A 24,340-nucleotide genomic window follows, 5' to 3' on the forward strand; every position below is an offset into this window, starting at 1 on the left:
AACAGGGGCCGTGGCAAGGGAAGGACTTATTTAAATTATTAATTAGCTTTGTTTTTAAACACGGGCTCTGAGCAGCCTCCGCAGCAGAAGGAATTGTTATTAAACGCCAGCCCTCCGGCAGGCAGGCCATGTGTGCGCGGCGGAGCCCGCAGCGCTTGGCTGCCAGATAAAGACGTTATTGTTGTCATCGTGCCTTCGTCCCAGCCCTCCGCCTGCTCCCACCCACCCACGGCTCCCACCCACCCACGGCCAGCGGATCCCAGGAACAAAACCCCCGCGCTCGGCCCAGGCTCCTGGTGGTGCCGAGAGGAGGAGGAGGAGGTGGAGGAGGAGGAGGAGGAGGAGGGAGACAGCCAGAGAGAAACTTGTCTTGGGGATTAATAAGAGGCAGGAGGAGGGAGAGGTGCACACAGGTAAGCTGTGGGCAGGTGCTTTCCCCCAGGCTCTTCTCGCCTTCAGGACACTGCACTGGTCCATGATGCTCCTGCCCTCTCCAGCCTCCCTTACATGCAAAGCAGCATCTGCTCTTCCTTTTTTTCCCCTTCTCCTCTTGTTGTTTTTTTTTTTTTTCTTCTCCTGTTCTTCAGCAGCTGGAGTCTTTGTTCCTTCCCTTTCCTCTTGTTGCAAGAGTTTTTCTCAGCATGGGGCAGGCTGGGGGGTGTGGTGGGGGAACTTGAGGCTGCAAAGTCAGAAGAAAGTCCTGTGTGTGATAGTACCGCAGCTGCTGCCAGGCGCTTTCTGTGGGGGTAAGCAAGGGCCCCCTTGTGTGTGCCCCCCCTCCAACCTGTGCTCTTACACGCTCACAACCCCTTGCACGCTCGGCTCTGGCTCTGCAGCCAGGGGGGCAGAGCTGGGGGTGTCGGAGGGGGGGTGCACAACCCCAGTCATGCCCAGGACAGCCCCCTGCCTTGGAAAGCAGCAGGGAAAGCGTGCAAGGAGCGGGGAGAGGCTGAGAGGGGAGCAGACACCTCTGGAGCTAGGACTGCTACCAGGGAGCCTCCGGTAACACTGTGCTCAGCATAAGGTCCATCAAATGGGGCTGGGGAAACAGCCGGGGGGGGGGCTGGGGGGTCCAGCTCCTGTGGGACAGGGGCTGCGTGCAGCCCCTCGCCCCCATGCCGGAGCGGGGAGCAGGGGGTTCCCTGCCCTGTGTGGGGGATTGAGGGGAGAGGGAGCAGCCAAGCAGCACCCCAGTGCTGCAGGGGCACTTTCCAGCAAGCTGGTTTTCTGCCTAAAATGTAGGTGGGAAAGCCCTTACCTCCTGCCCTGCCTGGATCACACAGACCCTTCCCAGGGCATGTAACACCACTTCTGCTGCCTCCATCAGAGATGTGAGCCAGCCCGGCTCCAGGCAGGCAGAGAGGTGCAGCCCCCTCCTGCACCCCCCTCCTGCACCCCACTGCCTGGATTGCTGCCGTGTGGGTCCTGTCTGGAGCCGGCTCTTTGTCTCTGCTCCGGCAGATGATGGGAGAAAGCAACAGGGCAGCGATGTTCGCTGAAGTCCTGGGGAAAGGGTTTTGTTGTGTGAAAGAGGCTCATCCCAAACCTGCCCTTCCCCGCCTGTTTTAAAATTTTAGGAAAAGCATCTACTGGGCAGAAAGTGGAAATTCATCCCCTTGGCAGCTGAATGCAAAGCATGTCGCACATGAGAGCTTGGAAACTTTCCTGGGAGCCTGCGATGGAGGGCCTGCCTTATGTGGTGCTCAGCCGGCGGCATCCTGCGATGCTTCCCGGGAAGCACCCTTTCCTTGGCCAGCCCGGGACAGGCAGCGCGGAGCAGAAACGCAGGGTGCTGGGTGTCCCTGCTCCCCTGGGGAAGGGGGAGGGCGAGAGGCTGAGTGTTTTCACCTGGGAAGAGACAAAAATGTAGCTGTGGGAAGTTTCCTCTGCCCTCGGGAAGCAGCTGGAAGGCAGGGATGAGCCATCAGAGCGGTTTCCCACCCTTAGAGAAAGCAGAGCTGGGGGGACCAAGGCAAGGTATCGGCTTGGAGGGGAGCAGGGTGTGCGTGGGGGGCAGGCACGGGGGTAGGCTGAAGTCGCTTTGGCAATATTTTCTCCCACATTTTGCTTTTGTCTGTGCCCAGCCAGTTCCACTGTGTGTGGCAGAGAGATCTGCGGGCGGGCTGAGCCAGGAGCAGCCCTGGGAAGGGTCGGGACATGCAGTGAGGGAGAAGGAGAAGGAGGGAGGAATTGCTGACACAGAGAAGGCAGAAGAAAGGTGTTTTCTTCCAAGGCTGCCTTCCCATGGACTCTGCTGCGGGAGGAGGTTGCTGGAGGGAGCAGTGAACACAAACGAGCTTTTCGCAATGAGTCTGGTGACTGTAGTACAGTGAGGAAATGCTGCTGGCACGCAGAGGGATGCGGGAGGCATGCTCTGCTGTCCCCACGTCTCCCAGTCCTCGGGCTGACCCAAAAGTGTTGCTTGAGAGCCTAGGAGCGTGTCTGAGCTGCTCTCTATCAGGGTCTCCTGAGACACCCACCCCCTGCCCGGACACAGCACTATCCCTGCAAGAAGCGCTGCAGTGGGGCTGAGCCCCTGCGGCCACCCCGGTGCTGTGCCAGCCCCAGCGCCTCTGCCTCGCTGGGAAAGGGCTGGGAAAGGGCGACAAGAGCAGGTCATTGCATCAAGGCTCTGCTCCCCAGGGGACCCTGGGGACGCCTGGGTGACGGCGTGTCTGCCCTCCCCTCGGAGGACAGGCTTGCACTGAATTTAGCCCTTTTCCGCCGTTCCCAGCTCTCCGGCGCAGCTGGATAAAGAGCTCCCTGTTTCGGTCACAGCTGATCCGACCCAGACTCTTGCAGAGACACGAACAAGCTGTTGCAGTGGTTGGATGCGAAGGAGGCTGACGAGGGAGCTTTGCTGGCTCCTTTCGGTTATTTTTAGCTTGCCCTCCTTGGTTTGCTCCAATGTGCGGGTTCCCAGGCTGGGTGGGAGCATTTTCCAGCCTGGGGGGCTGCAGGGATGATGGGAAGTGGGGGTCCCAGCGGGAAAGCTGAGAAGGGAGCTAGCAGGGCTATGGGCAATGGGCTGGAAAGGATCCCTGGTCCAGCCATCTCAGCTTTCCCCTCTCCTCCTGGTGTTAAAAGCTCCTTTTATCCCTCCCAGCCCCTTGACATGCGCGGGGGTCCCGGATATATCGGTGCTAGCTGGCCAGAGCCAGCTGCTGGTCTCTGCATGTCAAACGGCTGCAAGAAGAGATGGGGAGGGCAGGAGGCACCCGAGGGAGAGCGTTGGGACTTCTGCCCATGACAAATCCCCCTGTGACCTTTGCATGCTCACTCTTGCCTTGGAGGTTGTGATTTTTGCCTGCCCTTGGCACCAGTCGCTGGGCTGACAGCGAGCACTGCTTGGGAGCTGTGGGTTAGTGAGATGCAGAATGATAAACTATTTGGAAAGCAAACACCAGTGGCATTTGGGGCTGGAATTTCCAGCTGTGGTGCTGAATTTTTGTCAGTTGTAATGGGATGACTGAGGGAGCAGCTGTCTCATTCTGGGAAAAACTCTGGGCTGGCATCTGTTGGGTGCCTTCATCCCGCACCCAGGCCAAGCTGGCTGGCCCAGCCCGCAGCTCAGGAGGTGTCAGAATTGCTTTTGTCCGTGAATCGAGCCTTTTCTGCCCACCAGGCGGTTGGTTTCCTGAATGCATTCATTGCTTCATGATTTAACTTTATTCCAGTTGCATGGATTCCTTGTGGGTACCCGGGATCCGAGCTGTCCTGTCCGTCAGGGAGTGGTGAGAAAGGTCGAGGCATTTGCAGAGCAGGCGCTTTGCTGTGGCTCTGGCCACGGATTTGACAGCTGGTGCCCATGTAGAATCAGGGTGTGGGATTTGGAAATTCAGTTTCTTGCATTCGTGCCAGTAAATTCAACTGCATGAAACTGGATGGAGAACAGACTGCTGACTGTGGCGGGTCCAGGGAGAGCTGGCTTTGAACCTTCCAGCATGTTGGAGGCAATTGTAAAGCTTGTGGTGGCCTCAGGCTCGTTGCATCCCCATTATTCTGGATGAAGGGCTGTTGTGGGGACCACGGGCTGTGAGCTGGTTTCCTGCAGATTGTTTGGAAGTGGGTCCTGCTTTCCCCGGGCAGAGCCTCCGCGGGGAGCTGCAGCTTTGCAGGGAGAGGCTGGTGGGGATGGGTGGTGGGGAAGGGTCATGGCAGTGCTGGCCCTGCCTGGCTGCGATGGACAGAGGGGCTGTGGCAGTCCCATGGGGACATGCCAGCAGGTTGCAGGTGGTACAGTGGATAAAAGGGGCTGCATCTGCCTCCTGACACTTTCCTTCTGTGCTGACAAATGCCACATGATGCTGCTGCTCTCCAGCCTGAATTTCTGGCTCGCTGACTATTTCTGCTATACGCCGAGTCTCTAAACATCTGCAGTGTTGGAGCCTCATGCGGAGGGGCTGGCGCAGGCTGTGCAGGGTCAGGTCGTTCCTGGAAGGGCTGAGAGCTCAGACAGCTCCCCAGCCCAATGGGGTGACAGCTCTGCCCTGTCCCCCACCCTCCATGTGACATTGCCCAGGGCAGCGGCCGGGTGGCCCAAGCTGATCGTTTCCCTGCGAGCGGAGGGAGCCAAACACTCGGACCGCAGCGTGTGCTGGCTGGAATATCGTGTCCCAGCTGCCTCCTCCCCTCTGCGAGGGGCCAGCTGCAGACCTCAGCCCCTGCCGCCTCCCTGGGCGTTGTGGGCGTTAAAATCCAGGTCTGTGCTTTGGAGCCCAGACAAAATCTCATGGCAAGGTCTGGGACAAGGTTGGGGGGGAGATCCATGTGCAGGGGGAGACGTGGCTGCGAAAGGCGTGGGGTGTTGTGAGGCCAAGAAGGGGACTGCACGTACAGCAGCTCCCTGTCACGAATTTGCCCGTTCTCTGCAGCTCACCATTGAATCTGAACTCTTACAACACAGAAGCACGCACGTACATCCCCGATGGGGACTTGCTGCAGCACTGCTGAGCTGAGTATCTGGCAGCATTTGGACCCCGTCGCTTTTCCCTGTTCCTCCCTTCCCCCAGTGAGATGCCAGAGCTCTGATTGAAAACAGCAGGCATGAGAGGCTCGTAGGGTTAAACAGAGCCAGATGGGAGCAGGGCGAGACAAAAAGGAAAGTAACAGCCTGGGCCTGGAGGGGGGGGACGAGAACAGGATCTTTTCTTGGAGAAAGTCAATTACTTGGAGCCCCAGGAATGCGTGGGATGGCTTCAAAGGGAGCGGTGGCCCATTGAGGGGCCCGCAGAGCATCCCAGGGTGGGATGTGGACCCTGGTGAGAAGTGTAAGGAAAAGGGGGTTGATGTGGCGGGGGGCTACCCCAGCAGTGTGGGTTCGTGCTGCTTGCTGCTCAGGTGGGGGCTGGGGACGTTTCCCTGCTGCTGCCTGAAGGCAAACACCATGTGCCCGGCTCAGCCGGGGTGCTGAGCTGAGCGGGGTGGCTGTGCCCGCTGTGCCGATGCCCTGGCCCCTGCGGCCGTGCCAGCACCGCAAGCTCCGCTCCGTCCTGTTGTGTGGGAGAGAGCAATGAGCTGGGAGAGCTCAATTTCTCTCCAACATCCATCACCAAAGGTTCCTGCCCCACACTCCAGTCCCAGCAGTGCCAGCTCCCACAGCAGATACTGTTTCCCCAGGAGATGCATCTTCCTCTGAGTCTCCTCATCTTCCTCCCTGTCTTCTTCCCTGTCTCATCTCACTTGATTCTCTTTCCCACCCTGCCTCTGCCGAGCTCCTCCATCTGCCTCGCTGTGCCTGCAGCTCGGCTCTGTTCCTGCTGGGGTGACAAATGCCGCCGGGAAAAGCCTGGCGAACACCCTCAGGTATCTGCCCAGGAAGCCCACAGCCTGGGCTGCTCCAGCTGGCCCCGGGGAGTGTCAGAGCATCCAAAGCACCTTCTGCACCGGGCTTTCTGGGGAGCTTGTCTGCAACAAGCTGGATCCCTCCATCCTCCAAGACATCAGCTGGAGAGTTACCAGCAACACTCTCTGAAGGAGGACGGCTGCTGTTCCAGGCAGCAGCAGGGAGGGCAGAGATGAGACAGGCAGCCTTCACGGGTGATAACAACCCAGAGAAGAGGGAGAGGTGGTGTGTGTAAGGTGTTGGGCTGGTGTCCAGGAGAAACACTCTAGCTAGGGGCAAGCAGAGACCTCTCCTGAGCCCTCCAGGTCTCCCACTTCTACTGGGACTCTCCCCAAATCAGCAGCTCAGCCCAGTGCAGTGGGGCTGGAGGTGATGGATCGGTTATCTGGGCAGCACGAGGAGCCATATAGCCATAAACATTCGGTATTGCCCATGCATAATCTTGCAAATGCCCTTTTTATCACACGGCCTTGCAAATGGGCTGTCCTCTTTGCTGCCCTGCCAACTGCCGCTGGCTTCCCGATACTGTTGCTCAGCCAATTTGCTACTGAATCATTGATTTTTTTGGCTCAAGTGCAAAATTAAGCCTAATCCATCAAGGTCTCTGAAGGGGCAATCCATCCTTCAGGGAGAGGGCACAGTGGTGTTGGGGTCCCGGTGGGTCCAGGCTCTGCAGGGCAGTGCTGGAGGTGTCATGGTCCCCAGAAAACTCCCAGACAAATGAACCTCCACCACCCCCTTGGCGTAACACTGAACCAGAGAGAGGGGACCTCAGTGACTCATGCTCTAGAGAGGGGTTGGATTTAAAGATAACATCCAAGGGGAAGGAGGGATAACAGCAGCTTGCTGGCAGGGACATGGGGTAAATTCCTGCCTGTCAGTGATGGGGGAGATGGGAGATGAGGCGGTACCTAAATCAGGCACATCCTAACCCAGCTCTTCTTGTTGCCTCCCTCAGGCAAACATCTGGACCATGAAGGTGGCCTTCAGATTGCTTCTCCCGCTTGTTCTTGTGCTGATCTCAGAGGTGAGCGGGCAGCGGAGGAAGCCTCCCCGGAAACCCACCCGCCCGCCTCCTGAGTTCATTGAGCCTGTTGAGCCCACAGAGCTGCCTCCGCCCCTACCACCGGGTCCCCCTTCCATCTTCCCGGACTGCCCCCGGGAATGCTACTGCCCTCCAGACTTCCCCTCTGCCCTCTACTGTGACAGCCGCAACCTGCGGAAGGTCCCCATCATCCCGTCCCGCATCCACTACCTCTACCTCCAGAACAACTTCATCGATGACCTCCCAGAGGAGTCCTTCAGGAATGCCACAGAGCTGAAATGGGTCAACCTAGACAACAATCGCATCCGGAAGGTGGACAGGCGTGTTCTGGAGAAGCTGGAAAACCTCATCTTCCTCTACATGGAGAAGAACCAGCTCAAGGAGGTCCCTTCCTTCCTGCCACCCAACCTGGAGCAGCTGCGCCTGAGCAGGAACCAGATCTCCAAAATCCCTGCTGGGGTCTTCAACAAGCTGGAGAACCTGGTGCTCTTGGATCTGCACCACAACAAGCTAAGCGATGGGGTCTTCAACAAAAACACCTTCAAGGGACTCAAGAACCTCATGCAACTCAACCTCGCCCACAACATCCTGAGGAAAATGCCCCCCGGGGTACCCAATGCCATCCATCAGCTCTTCCTGGACAGGAACAACATTGAGGACATCCCCAGTGACTACTTCAAGGAGTTCCCCAACCTGGCGTTCATCCGGCTCAACTACAACCAAATCTCTGACAAGGGGCTCCCCAAGAACTCCTTCAACCTCACCAACTTGCTGGTGTTGCACCTGGCCCACAACAAGCTCACCAACGTTCCTTTCATCAGCCCCAAGCTGGAGCACCTCTACCTGAATAATAACTCCATTGAAAGTGAGTTCCACTGCCCGGTTGGGAGGCTGGGGGGAGGTCTTGGGGTGGCGGGGAGCAGACAGGCGTGAGGGTGGTGTTTTGTTGGAAAAGGTCGTTTTTTGCCCAGTGGGATGTGAACCCTTCAAAGGGAAATGCAGCGGTGAGATGAGCTGGGAGCTCCTTGTAGGTGAAGAAGGCTGTCAGGGGGATGAATTTGTGTGTGGGGAAGGATGGCTCACATCTCAGCTGAGGAGCAGAGCTAAAATCCCCCTGGTGCTGCAGGGCTTTTCTTGTCGGTTGTCATGGGCAGCTCTTCTTTGGGGCCACCTGCCATCCAAATAGTTCCTTCCCCAGCCGGGCTCAGAGATAGGGCCATTGAAAAGGGAGAGTCTGTGCACATATTTTAAGAACAGATGCCAAGAACGCAGGCAAGATGGTTAGAAATAACCCAGCTCAGCTCTTGAGCTGAGCCTCACAGGGGAAGGAACAGGGAGAAGAACAAGGCTGTGATGGAGGTTGCCTTGGCAAACCAACTGGGGCAGTTTCACACCATTCCAGGCAGAGTGCTGCAATTTCAGGGGAGAGGTGCTGGCCTGTGAAACGTGTAAACACAGCTCGCACATTCGAGAAGAAGACAGGGACCCATTCTTGGTCACTCCAGATGTTTCTGCTATTAGAGGTCCAGCAACCTGCTGTCCTTGCTATCCACGGGGAAGCAAGAATGCGGCGCTCCTGCCAGAAACCCTCCATGTGCTCTGGGAAAAGCACGCTGGGCTCCCCTATTTCTGGCTGTGGTGGGGGGTATGGGGGCTGCAGGACCCACCCAGGGCATTACTCACCTGTGAAGCAACCGCTGGTCCCCACAAGGGGTGTGTGACACAAACACTTGCACGCTGCGGTATTGATCGTGCAGTGCTGGTGTGTGGCTTTATCTGCAAAAGCGATCGGGGGCTGAAGAGGGGGTGTAAAATCCCAGCTCCTGCCCAGACATGGCACTGAGCATGAGCCAGGAAGGGACGAGCAAGAAAGCTGCTCCTTGCAGGCAAGCCTTAACAGTGTTGTGGGTCACGATGCCAGGGAGGGGGACAAAACCCTCACCAAGCCACGTCCCTTCTCTCAGGGCATCGCCAGAGTCGGCTCCCAGGGAATAATGATGCAGTGATTAATGCCTGGTTCAAACGCTGGCTAACCTGCATTTTATTTAAACACCAACAAACTGGAGCCAAGAGGGACCTTGGGGTGACAATGGTGACTGCTGCTGGCTTCACAGGCATGGGTACCCACGCCCTGCTAAGGGCTTTCCATGGAGGGATGCTCCCCTGGCCGTGCGCATCATGCCCCAGCTTTCCCTTTGCCTATTGCACCCAGCTTTTGTAAGGTTTCAGTCCCTGCTTTGGGTAACAACATCAGAATCCTCAGGTTTATTCTCGGTAATGCAGGCCCTGGGGTGGGGAGAAACACGTGGAACTCCAGAAGTGAGCTACGAGCTGGTTACTGACGTTATCTCCAGCGTAACGGTGCTGGAGCATGTTTCCTTGATGTTTCTTTGAAGGCTTAGGGCTGGGTCGGCAGGTTTCATCTTTGAAAATGTTCCCTTTTCTCTTTCGAATGACACTGCATCCCTCACCGTGTTTTGGCTGAACGTGACCTACTTCATTTCTGATCAAAACCAAGATTTTCCTCTCACTGGGGCTGCTCTGTCTAGCTGGAAGAGGCTGGGGATTCCTCCCCTCAGTGGCAAAGCAACCCCATTTTGGGGTTCAACAGACAGGCAGGCAGGGAGGGGGGGTCTCAAGCATCCCTTTCTGCCTTCCCCGTCCTCTAACCTGCACGCCGCTTGTCCTCCCCTCCCTGCAGAGATCAATGGGACGCAGATCTGCCCCACCTCGCTGATGTCCATCCAGGACTTTTCCCCCTCCGACCTGGACAGCGTGCCCCGGCTCCGGTACCTGCGGCTGGACGGGAACCTCCTGAAACCCCCCATCCCTTTGGACCTGATGATGTGTTTCCGCCTCCTGCAGTCCGTGGTTTTCTAGAGCGTGCCTCTCCCAGGACTTGGCTTTGCACAGAGACTTGACCCCCATCAGTGTTTGACACGTGGGACCCTCTTTGCTTCCCTCTCCCCCTGCTCACACCTCACCTCCATCCCTCTCTCCCCCTTTTCCTCCTCTGCAGCAGCCGTGGACACACGTGGCATGTGCATCCTTGGGGACCACTGTCTGCAGGACAGCACCACATCACAGCAGCCATCCCAGGTTGCAGCACTAGCCTGGGGGGAGCAGCCATGCTCACCCCAGTTCCCTGCCTGTGGGCTCTGCCTTCCCTGCCCTCATCCAGGCCAGCCCTGGAGCTGTCTCTGCCTCTCCCCTTCCACCCAGCAGAGTTTCAGGAGGTTGGATTCGGTCCCAGCCACAAGCATCTCTGGATGGAGCTAATGAGGGAGCCCAGGGGCCACCTCGCTGCAGGACTTGGGTCACATCATTGCTCCAGGTGGTTGCACCCAGAGAGCCCGTGATGTCCTTAGGGAATAATCCCCTGTGATGGAGGTGGAGCAGGGATGTCCTGGGCTGGCATGCCAAGGGTGCAGATGGCCACCCCGCAGCCTTGGGGTGCAGGGCGATGCGTAGCGGCAGCGGGTGGCTGGGGGAGCAGGATGTGTGCAGGAGGGTGGCTGGGACAGGCGACGGCACCTCATGGCCAGAGTCATGTCCTAGGGACCTGGGTGAGGGACACGCTCCTCCCGCCTGGACCCTCCCGGGGGGCTTTAGCCTTAGCTCCGCATCGCTCTGGAGGCCGAGGGGCTTATTCCCTCACGGTGGTGTGAATTTGGCAGGAGGGAGCGGGGAGGGTGTCCAGCCCCTGCGGCCGGAGCTGGGCTCTCCTGTGCCCTGTGTGGGTTGCACCTTCCCCACAGCCATACGTCAGGCACCCTCCTTTGCAAGACCAGCCCCCTCCCTGACTTTCACCCCTCCCAAGCTCCCCCATCCCCCAGCAGCATCAGTCCGTGGTCCCCATCCCAGCATCCCGCATCCTCCCCCTGCCCTGTGACGGGAGATGCAGGGCTCAATGCATCGGCCGCACTCCACTGCTCCCAGCACACCCTGCCCTCCCCGCTGCAGGCAGGACCCCAAGCCTGCGGGACCCCCATGCCAGCAGCCTTGGCAGCGATGCCAGTGGGATGCTCGCCCCCGTATTTAGGTATCTGGGGCCAGATCCTGATGTGGGTGTAAACCTGGGCTCTGCTGGGGCTGGCTTGACCCGTGAGATCTCCACTGTGCTCTCCGTCCCTCTGTCCTCCTGCCTTGACTCCCACCTCCTAGAAATTTTATTCTCGGGTGCTTTCTTGAACCAAGCACACATGACTGGGTTTGCCTTTTTTTTTAGAGAAAAGGAAAGAAAAAAGAAAAGCGAAGAATTACTCTTTTGGAAAAGCTATTTTTTATCCCCCCTTCTCCCTGTTTTCACATGTATCACTTCCCTCTCTGATAGCTGTACCTGCATATATAGGGTGTCCGGGTTTAGGGGGGGTTATTCTCATTTTTTTCTTCCTGATTCTCAGGATTTAGATTTAAGGCTGAGCATTAGAGGGGAAAAAAAAAAACCCCAAACAACCAAATAACTCAAATAAACATTAAAGCACTAAACCAAAGAAACCACCCATTACCTCCTTTGCGTTCAGCCACCAAAACTGACCCTTCTCCGAGATGGGCATGGTCAGGCACCGTGCCCTGCTCCCTGGGAATGGGATAGCGATGCTCCCGGCAGCCTGGGGACACAGCGGTGACCCTATGGGCTGGGTGCTCCCCGCTTTCCAGTGCTGGAAGGTTCATTAAACCCCTGTGCTAATTCAGGCTTGTTTTCTTATGATAAAAAGTCCCTTCTCCAAATCTTCCTCCAGTGGGCTTTATTGGGTTCAACAGGTTTCAACCTTAAACCCGGAGACCCTATGTATATATTTATATATAATGTGTATATATACTGGTAGACTGTACAGATATATCTAGAAACATATGTAGTTCTCAACTGATTTCAACTTAATGGTATTTTCACTCCTACTCTCCACAGCAGTGAAAATAAAATGATTCACAAGGGACCCAGAGCTGCAGTCGGACCTGCCTCCCCCTGATCCATCTTCATCTTCCTCACTGCGCTGCAGCTGCTGCTTCATTCAGAGCCACATTTCCTCCAGGCCAACTTTCCCAACAGCTGGAGGTCAGGAGACCCCGGGGGTCCCCGCAGCGGCGGGCTGGCAGGCTCAGGGGTTGTTTGTGGCGTGCCCTGGTTTGAACTGGGGTTGGGCTGAGCTGGCAAAGCAGCACCAGTGTCAAAGCAGCAGGCATGCCTGCAGAGCAGCGGCGGGCAGCCCTATGGAGCATGTGCCTGTCTTAATGAGCACCGCTGCTAATTAAGAAAGCCTGACCTGAGCTGCAGCTCCCAGGGCTGTGGCTGCAGCTGATGGGTGTTATTGTCCCTGCGAGCCAGCTGGGAGAAGCCAACGGCTGCGTGAACTTGGGCTGAGCTGCCCCCGCGTCACCTCCATGCGCCCGGGGAAGGTGGATGAATGTCCCCAGGGTGAGTTTGCCCCTGGGGAGCAGCACGGAGCAGCCTCAGGGCTCGCACGGGGCATGCATGGGGCAGCTGGAGGGGAAGGCGAGTCTCCCACCCCCACCAACGCACCCAGGTCCATCCCCAGGGCTGCGGCCGTGCTGGGTGCGCGCGTGTTTTCACACCAGCAGAATGGGTGTAGGCAGCGACTTCTCCTTCTGCCCGTCGCTGCAGCTTCCAAAATCTCCTCTCGCTGCTGTTCTCCCTCCCCACGTGAATCATGAGCGGAGAGGGAGGACGGCTGTGGGCGCGGGTGCGAACGCATGGGCTGCGGCGTGGGGCTGCTCACGGGAGCGTGCACGCTGGCAGGAGGCGATGCGTGTGCGTGTGTGTGCGCAGAGCGAGCTCCCCTTCTGGTTTTGTGCCGGAGAAGAAAATCGCTGTATTTTGTCATTGGGGTGTGAATCATGCACTCCTGGGTGGGCATTCACTGCCTGCCTCCCTGGGCAAGTCAGCCCTGTCTCCTGGGGGAGCTGAGCACTGAAAAAGAATTGGGGGGGGGGGGGGCTCATTTCTTCCTCAGTCACTGTGCCACGTGGGGAGTAGGACCCGGGCCATCCATCGGCGAGGGAAGCCTTCCCCTCACCGCCCGTGCTGTGGGATCACAGGGAAAGCTGGAAACCCCTTGTTAGTGGGGGCAGAGTGGGGCTGCTTGGGTGGGCATCAAAGGGGGCTCCTCAGCATGGGGGGTGATGATCTTCCCGGTGCCGGGGAGGGGGCTGCGGGCCCACTGGGGAGCGGCTGCTGAATGCAGCAAGAGGGGGTTTGGAGCAGGATGAGTTACTGCTTGGATCAAGCCCCCTTGCAGATGGGGACTCCCCCAGCCCAGCCGTGGGTGCCTGAGCAGGGACCCCCCCTGCTGTGAGGGTTTGCCCCCACCCTTGGGGCGATGCCGTGCAACTGCCGCTGCCTCTGGGGACAAGGGAAGAAGGGGGGACAAGGACAGACACCAGGGCAGAAAACCGGCTGCCCCAGGGACCCTGTTGCCCTGGGGACCCTCATCCCAGGCTTTACTCTGCATCAGTTCCCCCCACGCTGGGCTGCCCCTGGTCCCCCCTAGCTGAGGCAGAAGGTGCCATCCCAAGGCTGTGTCCCCTCTGGCCATGCTGAACCAAAGCCCCAGGTCCCTGGGGAGGGGGGACTCAGCAGCCAACCCTGGACAGGCGCCTGCAGCCCCTCCAAGCAGCAAAGGCACCGGGTAATGTCCCCCCACAGCTGCCACATCACCTCCATCACGGTGGCTGCCAAGCTGCCTAATGAGGGGCTTAACAAAGATTAACTGCTCCATGCTGAGCGGGGCTGGGGCTGCCCTGGCAGGACGGGTGCTGGGGGCTGGGGGCCAGGGGACTGTGGGTGCATGGACAAGGCTCGTGCCCACTGGTGGGGGTGCTGCCAGGGTGTCCCTGCCTGCCCAGCAAGCACCAGCAGATGGGTGTGATGTCTCGGGTGGGTGAGTGCGTGGGCTGCGATCTGCCTGTGAGAGAGAAGAACATTTTTACAGCAGTGGGTGGCTGTGTGTGCACAAGGCTGCCCAGCGCTGCGAGGAGCCCGTGGGGCTGCCGTGCACACCCTGCCCATCCTGGGGTGTCCCAGCCCCATAGCACACATCCCTGGCAATGACTTTCCCCCCCCAGAGGATGAAGCAGGGGAGCTGAACCCTACATGGGGGGTATCAAGCAGCCCCCTTGCCCCAGAGCATGTGGATGCACACAGGGGGAGATGCAGGATGTTTCCCATCCTACCCTAGGTGAGGGGAGCAGCGCTGTCCCCTGCCACGCCCACACCTGTCCCCCCACCCCCAAACGACCCCCACATTTCCAAAGCGATGGTGTCCAGAGGGGTCAGTGGCACTGAGCCCCGTAGGAGGCAAGTTGGGGTGGACGAGCCAAGTATCACCAGCCATCTGGCTGCTGAGGTGGGCCTGTGTAGACCCCCAAACTCTGGGGGGCAGTGGGTCCCGCCACACCCTCACCAGGGCTGGGATGCTCACTGGGCCCCAGGGTCCCCCCCCAGTTGAGATCCAGACCAGCAAGGGGGCTGCACCTGGTGTTTTGCCATTTCTGCATCCCCAGGGATGGCCACAGCTGGAAATCGCTGTCTAGCTTGGCAGGACCTGGGCTGGTCAGGGCAGGGATGGAGCTGGCTCTGTCCCCTCTGCCCAGAGTTGTGTGTCCCCATCGCCCATGGGGACAGCAGGGCAGGGAGCTCCATCCTGGCCCATCCCATTCCAGCCCCCACAGCTCCAGACACAAGCCAGGGCTGTTGGAGGACAGCCACCGTTGGGGCTGGCTCACCCCTGGGGACAATATAAGGTCCCAGTGGGGGGCTGCTGGCTTGATTGGCCGCATCCTGCCTCTCCCCTCAGCAGAAGCCATGCCAAGCCCCTCTTGCAGCCACCCCCCACCCCCCTCCTCTGTGCATTAAAAGCTCAGCAGCCCTTCCCTGGCCAGTGCACCAGTCCGTGGGACCGGAGTGGGGCTCTCCCACAGCAAGGAGCAGGGGAAAGGGGGTACGTCCATGCCATCATCTTTCTGCTGCTGCAGCACCAAACAGAGCCCCACTGGGCTGGGGTGAGCTGTGGGGCTGGGAGGATCAGGGGCTGGCAATGGGTGCGAGGGGCTCACTGCACTGGTAAAGGCTTGAGATGAGTGAAACCAGCAGAAATTAGGGAGCAGCATCCTCAGCCTGGGGTACAAAAACTCTGGGGTGGGTTGTTGCTTTTGCATTTGGTTTGGGAAAGACGTGCGGGAGGCTGCTGGGTGCTGCGCCCCTCCACCTGCTCTGCCGTGGGTGCACGCGTGGGCGTGCAGCCCGATGGGTGGGCGATGCTGCAGCCGAGGGTGCATGGTGGGTGCTGGGGACCCATGCACGGGGCCAGCTGCAGGTGGGAGTGAGCTCCCTTCGGGAATGGACCCCGGCGGGTTTGGGTGCGGGGCTGCCACATGCACCCTGCCTGGGCTGAAGATCCAGGGGTGTCCCCGTGCAGGCAGCCCCTGTGCTCAGGGCTGGGTCACAGGGTCCCTGTGGCTTCTGGTGCCCTCAGCACCAGCTGGATCAGGATGCTGCAGGCTGAGAAACAGCATCCTGGGCTCTAAACGTGGGTGTAGGAGTGAGGAAGACCGAAGGGGAGAGCAGCAGAGTGCCAGGGCTCCTGGGGTCATTTCTGCTTGGCTGATGGGTTTATTTGGGCCAGTGACCAGCTTCACCCGTCACCTTGAGCCTCCCACCACCTCCCGACCCCCTCACTGCCTCCTTGGGGCTGGGAAGGCCGGGAAGCAAGGGCAGCCCGGCATGGCCGCGGGGCCTCTCCTGCACAGCCGTCCAGCCGAGCGTGAAATGTGTTGAAAAGAAAAGGGACGGCATAATGCTCCTCGGGCTGGGGGTGGAGGCTGTTTGTCCCCCACGGTGGCCACAGTCCCCACCACGGCTGCAGAGCGGGGCTGGCCACAGCCAGCGTGCCAGTCCTGCCGTCCCATCCCTCTCTGCTTTCAATACTTTGCAACCATTTCAGGGCACCTGGCCCCATCCTGACCTGCGCTGCTGGCCCTGTCAGAGCCCTGTGCGCCTCGGGACTGTGGTCCCCAGTGCTGCCCTCAGAGTAGTGACCCCGGCTGGGTGCAGGATGAAGACCCTGGCCTGGCTGGCCATCACCAGCCTGTGTCTGGGGGGAGCCTGGGCTGTCCCAGCCAAGGAGGAAAGGAGGAAGGCAGAGAAGCCAAGAGCTGATCTTGCACTCTACGAAAACCTGGACCTGGACAACTATGACCTGACGTTGGACAACTACGGTGAGATCCTTGACCTGAGTAACTATGAGGAGCTCTATGACTACGGTGACCTTGCTCCGAAGGTGAGGGGGATGCAGGAGAGCAGCCGGCACACAGGGCAGGTCTTCCTTGGGTGCGTCCTGAGAAAGGGGCTCGGTCCAAGGGATGGATGGGGCACAGCTGGAGAACCAGCCTCTGGCACAAGCCTACAAGCCCTGGTGGCTCCTCCACCACTCTTGCTGGTGGTGGGAAAAGCTTTACCTGACCCCGACCTCCGCCAGCTTCCTTGTCCCCTGCCAGCTCCTGGCCAGAGCATCACTGCAGGAAGCCAGGATATGAGGCTTCTTGCATCCCTCTGGGCAAACAGGCAGGCGGATTTCTGAAATGCTGAGCTAGGAGAGCTCTCCAAGGAGGAGCTGGCTTTTCAATAAGACCTACCCAACTGCCCTTGGCCCCTTGACCAGTGCTGCCCACTCTGGAGGGGACTGGGAGGACATGCTTGGCCACCCCAGACCTCAGGCCCACGCTGTGTTTGCAGATTGAGGTCGGCACCCTGGCTCCTCGCCCCAAGGACCCCGCAGCTCTCCCAAATCTGGGTGCCACGGCTGAAACCCCGGAGCTGAAACCTCCAACCATTGCCAGCCCCATCCACCCAGCACCCATCCCCGCGCAGGGTGAGTGTGGACCCCTGGGTGCAGCGCAGAGGTGCAGTCAGCGGGGTTTGGTTCCCATGGGATGCAGCCCCGTGTCCCAAGGGGTGGCAGGGCTGATGCTTTGGAGAAAAGGAAGCAAATCCTTTTGCCACCAGCAGACAGCAGCAGTTATTTGCTCTGCCTGGGCAGCGAGGAGATGGGGTATTGGGGGTGCGTATTATCACACAGCAGGCAGAAGGGCTGCAGCGAGACATTTCTGGGAAACAAGAGCTCCAGCAAAGCAGCAACACTTTAATGAGCAGAGGCATTGTGACAGTCGGACAGAGTAGCAATTAGATTAGTGACAATTAAAATCCTGTAGCGAGGGATAAATATCTTTATTCATTTTCTGTCACTCTGGACTGGGACAAATTAAGTGGGAGGCAAAGGGAAATTGTTGCCTTGCTGCTTTGAACTCCCCCACTAATGGATGCTGTGTCTCGCGGGCGCTGGGGGAGAGGAGAGGGAGCACGTGGAGGGGGACACATGGCTTTACCCCTCCTGCCACCCCTGGCCAGCTTGCCAGGACCCTCACCCAGCCGAGACAGATGTTTTCCTCGATGCAAAACTGTTATCCTTTGCTCTGTTTCCTTCTGTGGAAAAACTAAGGGGGCCAAGTGAGCTCTGGGTGTAACACTGCTGTGTTTGGCAACCTTACATCTCGCCCTCTCCCACAGGAGGTATTTGGCCCTGAGGAGCTTCATTTATTAGCAGCTCCCTTGGCTGGGAGTTTCTGGCGCTTCCCCTGATGAGGTGGCCTGGGCTGTTTCACTGATGAAGGTGCTGGGGCCGTGGCAGCTCTGGATGCTAAAGATTTCATGTACCCACAGCGTGGGCAGGGGTGGGCACATCCTCCCATCTCCCTGCACACTGGGGTACTGGGGGGGGGCCGGGGAGCTGTGCCATGCCATGCCATGCCATGCCATGCCATGCCAAGGGTTGCCTGTACACCCCCAGGCTTGCCCAGCTGCCTGCTCTGCCTGTGTATTGGCATCTCTGTTTATTGCGACGATGCTGACCTGGAGCACATCCCACCGCTGCCGCCAGACACCACCTACCTCTATGCCCGCTTCAACCGCATCGGCACGATCCGGGCCAGCGATTTCACAGGGCTGAGTACGTCCAGGCAAGGGAAGGGTCAGGCTCCGCAATGGGGCATGGCGGGCACTAAGTAGTTCTGCGTGGGTCCCTGTTCATCTCCTCCCTCCTCTCCCACCAGAGAAGCTGAAGCGAATAGACCTGACCAGCAATTTCATCTCCTGGGCGGACGTGGATGCCTTCCGCCGGCTGCCCAGCCTGCAGGAGCTCATCCTGCCCGAGAACAGGCTGACGGCGCTGCCTGACCTGCCCCACAGCATCGTCCGGCTGGATGCCCGTCTCAACAGGATCCCCAGCACTGGCCTCCGGCCTGAAGCTTTCCAGGTGCGTGCTGGGTGCTGGGGCTACCAGCCTGGTGGCTGAATCCAGGCTGGCTTTAACCCAGACCTGCTGTGCCAAGGGGTAGCAGGGACGGTGCAGAGGGCCGGAGCAGGGCTGGGAGCAGGGAGGTTCACCTCTCCCCTCTTCCCGCAGGACCTGAAGCAGCTGCAGTTTCTCCATCTGTCCGATAACCAGCTGGACTATATCCCGGCACCCCTGCCCGAGAGCCTGCGCTCCCTGCACCTCCAGGTGAGACAAGCCCGGGTCTGTACCTGTGTCTAGCAGAGCTCACCATCTCCTCCTCCTCCCCATCCCTTTGAATCTGATTTTGCCCTTTGCCTCCCTGGCCAGAACAATAACATCCAGACCATGCACGAGGACACGTTCTGCGACAGCCGAGACCACAGCCAGATCCGCAGGGCGCTGGAGGACATCCGCCTTGATGGCAACCCCATCAACCTCAGCCTCTTCCCCAACGCCTATTTCTGCCTGCCTCGCCTGCCCACAGGCCGCTTCTTCTGAGCCCCACGGCCCCAGCGCTGGGAAACGAGGGCGAGTGTTCCTGGACCCACCATTCCCCTACCCCAGACCCCCTGGGACCCTGCTGCCCCATGGAAAATATGGGATTAAAGCAGATGCATTTAACCCTGGTGTGAGCTGAGCTTCCATGTAGGGTGAACTCAGCTCTGGGGCAACCAGCGCAGGGGATGGGCAGCTCTAATAAAATGAAGACTTCAAAAATGCATTCAGTGTCACGTTCTAAACAGCAAGAGCAGCAGAAAGTCCTCACCCAGCCCCAGCCCAGAAGCTGCACTGTGAATGATGCTGTTCGCAAAGATGGGGGCTTCCTTGTGTCCCACTTCTTCCCCAGTTCCCTCCTGGGGCCTTGGGAGCACCCCTCTGTGTTTGCTTTCAGAATTTCCAGGAGATTGTGAGCTGCATTGCTCCAGAGAGGTGATGCTTTGGCCACATCAGGTTTGACCCACCTGATCAGGCAGTCCCCAGGTCCTTCAGGTGGGTCTGTGGAGCTATGGCCACAGCTGGGCTGTCCCTGTGTGCTCCAAAAGGGGATGCAATAGGAAACGACAGCACAGGGCAACTGGAGTCCTCCACCGCCCCACCTCAGACCCACTGCAGTCCCGTGACCCTGCTCTGGGACTGGGTGCTGTCCTAGCCCTGTGGGGGGGTGGTCTCTAGCACGAGCTGTGCCCAGAGGGAGGGTGTCCCTGGGTTTGGGTCTGCTTCAGCTGCAGGGAAAGCCTGGGGCACCAGCGGAGCCTCCGAGCCAAAGGGCCCCAGGTCCAGCAGGGGAGAGTCACTTGGAGGGAGTTAAAATATCTTGTCTCATCCCAGCTTTCAACACCCAAAAAGAGCTGCCCAGTGGTGAGATATTTTAAATATAATGTATTCATCGTCTTTTATTTTTATACACATGTAACAAACACGCATACCGTGAGAGGGATGACACATCCCTGGAGAATCCAAAATCCTGAACTGAAACCACTGAGCTCAGCCCACATCCTCCAGGCCCAGGGAGGCAAACTGAGGCGGCTGGAGAAAACCTTGCAAGAAGATCCAGCTTCCCATCCGCAGGCACACTGCAAGCGCCGCTGGGCGCTCATGCTTGCGAGCCTGCCTCGTTGGCATAGCACGGGCACAAGCGTGCCGGTGGCACAGAGCACGTGTGCGCACCGCCTCTCTCCCCTTGCCTTCCTTTTCCATGCAAAGCCCGACTCAGACATAGATTATATTGATCCAAAAGCCAGGGCCCTTGGTAAATGGGAATTTGGAGCTATTCCAGCCTTTCCATTCAGGCTAGATCTAAAATGACAGGATTTATCACTACTGTTGTCATGTCATCCTTGAAACAGCTGTATCCATCTATCTATCCCCTGTCTATCCACATAGCTCTCCTCCTTCCCTATCCATCCTTCCGACATCTTCACACCATCCTTTATCCCTGGTGATCTCATCTGCTCCCGTGGGATGAAGTATTGCTGCAAACCAGGCTTGGCTCCAGCGGGATGGTGTTGGCCAACTTTTCCCAACAGCGAGCCCCGGTCCTTCGCATTCGTCCCACTAGATGGCAAGGCAGAGTGTTTGGAAACGCCTGACCTTAACTTTGGACCACAAACTCCCTCGCTGCTGTTTACCTCCCTTCTGGGGTGGCTTGGTCCTCTCACGGGCATGCCCAGGCAGCTGGGCAATAGCCCAGGTGCTGGGTGTTGGCCAAGGAAGGATTAAAAGGAGCTGCAGAGGGGAGAAGGGTTTGCTCCTTGGGGATGAGAGTGAGGTAGGTGGAGGGATGCCTCCGGGGGAGATGGGGCTGCTGGCTTTGCAGAGCCCCAACTTTTCGAAGAGTGATGAGGGGGGGCTTTGCTGGGGGAGAGTGGGGATTCAGCAGTGCTGCCTTGTCTTGCCTGGCTCTCAGACCCATGGGGAGGAGGGGGCGGCTGGGGCAGCACGTCCTGTTCCCCAAAGCCCTGGAGGGGGCCAGGCTGGGGCTGTCTTTGGGAGGGGGCTGCTGGGGGCTCAGCCCCACTGTTCTGCTGGTGTTGATATTAACTATGCTCTCGTGTCCTTGGTGCTGCTGGTGGCGGGGGGGGAATGCTTGTCTTTGCAGTAGGGTGCAGGGTGCAGCAACCCTCTTCGCTGCTGGCCCTACGGCCCTTTCCCACCCTGCTGACGTGCCTCATCCCCTCCGTGGGGACAGGCATCTCCCTGAGTGTCCCAGAGGGGCTGGATGGAGCCTGTCACGGAGCAGTGTGGAGGCACAGAGCCTTCCCAGGGGCAGGAGATGGCAGCAGGGTTAGAGGGGCTCTCCTGAGCCCACCTGCCAGCAGGACGATCCTGTCCCAGTTCAGCCTGGCTTGGTGGCGTACCTGAGACCTGGCCCCCGCCTCTGTCACCCTTGCTGCCCCATGTCCCTTAGGCTGTGGCTGGGTAGCTGGGAGTGCTGGCTCCTCTCCATCCCCTGATGTCTGCAGCTCTACCCAGCTGATGCCTCTGCTCACGCTGCTGCTGAGGGCCAGGGTCACTGCCTGCCCTCGGGGACCTGCCTGCACTGTAAGCCATTTCTGTGGCGGAGGCTTTATCGGCTCGCACAGCCTGTCCCGTGCGTGTAAGCGACTGCGCATCCCTGTTGAGATCCATGTGCTGCTCCTGCCAGCCTGCCACGGGCACCGCCTGAGCCCGGCCAAGGGGGCCAGCAGACAGCAGAGGAGCAGACCTGCCGCAGGCACGCAAGGCCAGGCGGCAGCAGGGGAAGGAGCAGAGCAGCCAGAGGGAGGAATTAGTGCAGGGCCCGTGTTCGAAGCCGTGAGCTGGAGCTATGCACGAGCAAAGCACCGCTCTGATCTCGGGAGCATTTGCTGAGTAACAGCAGGAGCTGCAGGGCTTCAGAGTATCTCTGACGAGAAACAGTGGCATCCCTGTTGCTGGAGATGGTAAAATGATGCGGGGCAGGGGGAGCACCGGGGGGCAGCCCTGGCTGGAGGGGATTGGTGAGGCAGGCGGCTGCTCCCAGACTGTTTTGCTTTAGAGATGTCAGGGAGCTGTGCACCCCCCGGTATGGGATGTGCAGGGATGGACAGGGATGAGCAGACTAACTCCAGGCACTAGCCTCTCTCCCCAGGCACACAGCAGGCTCTGCAGCAGCCAGGCAGAGGGCTTGCATCCTGCCTGTCCCTCTCGTTCCCCTCCATCCCTCCTCCCTCACCCAGAGAGCATCTCTGTGTGTAATTCATGCAGCTCTCCTCCCTCCGTCTCTCTGCTGCTCAAGGTCACCTTCCTCGCCTGGGCTGGATTTTCACATATTGATTGCTTGGCTCTAACAGCCAACGTCTCGGTGAGCTCCCGATCTCACGCCAGCTCAGCATCTTGCTGCTCTCTGAGAGAAGCATCTCCATATGGGCCCCCCTCCTCCTCCATCCTGCCCTCCCCCTCCACGCTTTCTTCCCAGCTCCGGCCATGCATCATTAACCAGCACCAAAACAGAGACGGCAATGTCCTCCAGCCCTGGAGAGCAGCAGCCTTCTCCCTCCTCTGCCTCTCTGTCTCCTGGGGACCATGACATGAGCATGTTCCTTCCCTTGGATTGATTTAGGAGGAGCTGGGGCAGCCTGTGACGTCCTTGCAGGGAATCGGGATGCTGCTATGCCTGTCCGTGAGCTGCGTGCATCCTCTTCTGCTTGAGCTTCCTCCTGCAGGTCCTCATTCCCCGGTTGAAAATCAGTCCATCCCCCTTCCTGCTTCCCCCCAACCCTCACCCGGGTTTCTTCTCTGTTCTCCTCCCACCAGCATGACCAAGAGCAACCTGTGCCATGCTGGGCCATGTCTCTTGGCCACCACCTGGGGACAGAGCCATCCTTTTCTGTCCTTTCACACCTTCTCAGGCAGAGCAGCGCAGGCAGCTTGCTGCAGGGGTGGGAGACCAGGTCAGGAGCTGAGCGGTGGTGGCTGGGCTCAGGGACCTGGCACAGGAATCGGGGCAGGAGAAGGATGGAAGCTTTTAGCCCTCCTGGAACCCAGGAAAGCTGGGAAAAGGCCACAGAGATGACACAGGTCTCCCTGTCTGGGACAGTGGCTGTGTCTGCCAGCTCTGTCCCCCACCTGTGCCCAGGGCAGGCAACCAGTGGATATATTGGCCAAGCACAAAATCAATGATGGGATGGAAAAAGGCCACTGAACTGTGGATGCTGACAAGCTCCAGGCCTCCTCCAGGCTAGAAATTACCCTTAAACACTGCTGGGGAGGAAGCGCTGTGGCCCGGCTTGCTCAGCGAGTGAGGCATGGATGATAACAGCTTTATTTATAGCACTTAACTGGCTGTTGGCTCAAGGCACCGATTTGTGCTTAGCATGCGATCGTTTAGGGCGGCTGTTTGTGCAGCTCATGGCTGGAGCTCTCGCCCAGCCCCGCCGAAGCCCTCGGCGAGCTCCCACCACCCGGCACTGGGGCAGGAATTTCCCTGGCTTCAACGTGTCCCGTTCCCTGTCCCCAACCCAGGCAGCTGGAGCAGGGCCAGGCTCCCCCAGACTGACCAGAAACTCATTTTTCCTGCCTATATTTATACAGCATCTCACCTGGAGAAATCCTGGTGGGTACCTTTAGGGTCTGAGAGGCTGTACATCCCTAACGCTAATGGAGTAATTAATAGCAGCCACCCGGGGACAGCTGCGTTGCTGCTCAGTTTCCAGATCTGTCCTCTTTTTCTGAAGGATCCCAGTGCTGGGATTCATTAGATGGGAGCTGCAAGGGCTCTGGAGATGAAAGCGTTGTTCATGAATTATCACGGGGGTGCAGACAGCTGCCCCGGCCCCTTCAGGGAAACTCAACAATGGAAATGGAGGTGGGGGTGGGGGGAGGGGGGGGGGGCTGCTTGGGCTTTTCTTCTCCACATTTTCCACTTTGCCACTGGAAAAAGGAGAAGGAAAAACACAGCAAAAGGAAGAGAAGGAAGAAAAAACACTCTTTCCCTCTTTACACCCCCCCACCCCCCCCAATTGTGAATGTTTAGCATAAAAATAATCTAGAAAATCAACCCTTTCCCTGCAGCACACTGTGGGGCTCTGGAGGCACTGCAGCACCCTGGGGCTTTCCCGTCTCTCCTCCTCCACCACACTCCGGGGCGAGCGGGACTCCTTGCCGTGAGCTGCTCCAGGATGGGAGATGCGCCCAAGATACAGCTATTATTAGCAACGTTGTGTTAGGTCTTGTCAGCAGGAGCCCTGCCGCCTGGGAAAGGCTCTGTGATGGGAGGCATGTGTCCTCTGCAAGCCCCCCCCCCCCAGCTTAACCCAGTTCCTGCAGAGGGAAGAGCTCAGAGGGACCTGGGTTTTTGGGGGGGGCTGGGGGTGATGGAGCCAAGGAGGGGGAGTGCTCCCCTGGGAGATGTGGTTGGTCTGGAGGATGCTTGAGCCTGTGGCATGTGAGCTGATGCCCTTGTTGCAGCCAGGGGTGACAGTGTCATCTCCTTGGGGGGGTGAAAGCTGCTTGGTGTCTCCCCGGAATGGGGACATTTCCACCCTGATGCGGCTCCCATCCTCAGGGCACCTGGATGCTCCCCCCCTGAGCAGTCCTGGCCTGTTGCTGCAGAGGGAAGAGTTTCTCCAGCATCATTTCCAA

At 58.8% G+C, this 24,340-nt stretch overlaps 2 protein-coding genes across 2 annotated transcripts; both read left to right on the top strand.

Moving 5' to 3' along the window:
* Positions 1–282: 282 nt before the first annotated feature.
* On the top strand, positions 283–11,831 carry LOC119158641 (proline and arginine rich end leucine rich repeat protein). The gene is made up of 3 exons (XM_037410829.1): positions 283–413; positions 6,804–7,755; positions 9,592–11,831. Exons 2-3 carry the CDS (start codon positions 6,819–6,821, stop codon positions 9,768–9,770), a joined length of 1,116 nt encoding a protein of 371 aa, XP_037266726.1. The 5' UTR covers positions 283–413; positions 6,804–6,818; the 3' UTR covers positions 9,771–11,831.
* Positions 11,832–15,414: 3,583 nt separating this feature from the next.
* Positions 15,415–18,934, top strand: OPTC (opticin). Its single transcript, XM_037410578.1, has 6 exons — positions 15,415–16,186; positions 16,642–16,777; positions 17,753–17,911; positions 18,015–18,217; positions 18,368–18,463; positions 18,566–18,934. The coding sequence occupies exons 1-6, from the start codon at positions 15,704–15,706 to the stop codon at positions 18,734–18,736; spliced, it is 1,248 nt and encodes a 415-aa protein (XP_037266475.1). The 5' UTR covers positions 15,415–15,703; the 3' UTR covers positions 18,737–18,934.
* The last annotated feature ends 5,406 nt before the right edge of the window (positions 18,935–24,340 follow it).

Source organism: Falco rusticolus, chromosome 17 (assembly GCF_015220075.1).
Source record: "Falco rusticolus isolate bFalRus1 chromosome 17, bFalRus1.pri, whole genome shotgun sequence".
Taxonomy (NCBI): Eukaryota; Metazoa; Chordata; class Aves; order Falconiformes; family Falconidae; genus Falco; species Falco rusticolus.

What these genes read in the sequence shown, in the direction of transcription:
- OPTC (XM_037410578.1), top strand. Translation starts at nt 15,704, where the DNA reads ATGCTCCTCGGGCTGGGGGTGGAGGCTGTTTGTCCCCCACGGTGGCCA. An exon ending in ACGGTGACCTTGCTCCGAAG is followed by an intron (nt 16,187 to 16,641) that starts GTGAGGGGGATG and finishes CTGTGTTTGCAG; the next exon opens with ATTGAGGTCGGCACCCTGGC. An exon ending in AGCACCCATCCCCGCGCAGG is followed by an intron (nt 16,778 to 17,752) that starts GTGAGTGTGGAC and finishes GTACACCCCCAG; the next exon opens with GCTTGCCCAGCTGCCTGCTC.
- LOC119158641 (XM_037410829.1), top strand. Translation starts at nt 6,819, where the DNA reads ATGAAGGTGGCCTTCAGATTGCTTCTCCCGCTTGTTCTTGTGCTGATC. An exon ending in GAATAATAACTCCATTGAAA is followed by an intron (nt 7,756 to 9,591) that starts GTGAGTTCCACT and finishes CCCTCCCTGCAG; the next exon opens with AGATCAATGGGACGCAGATC.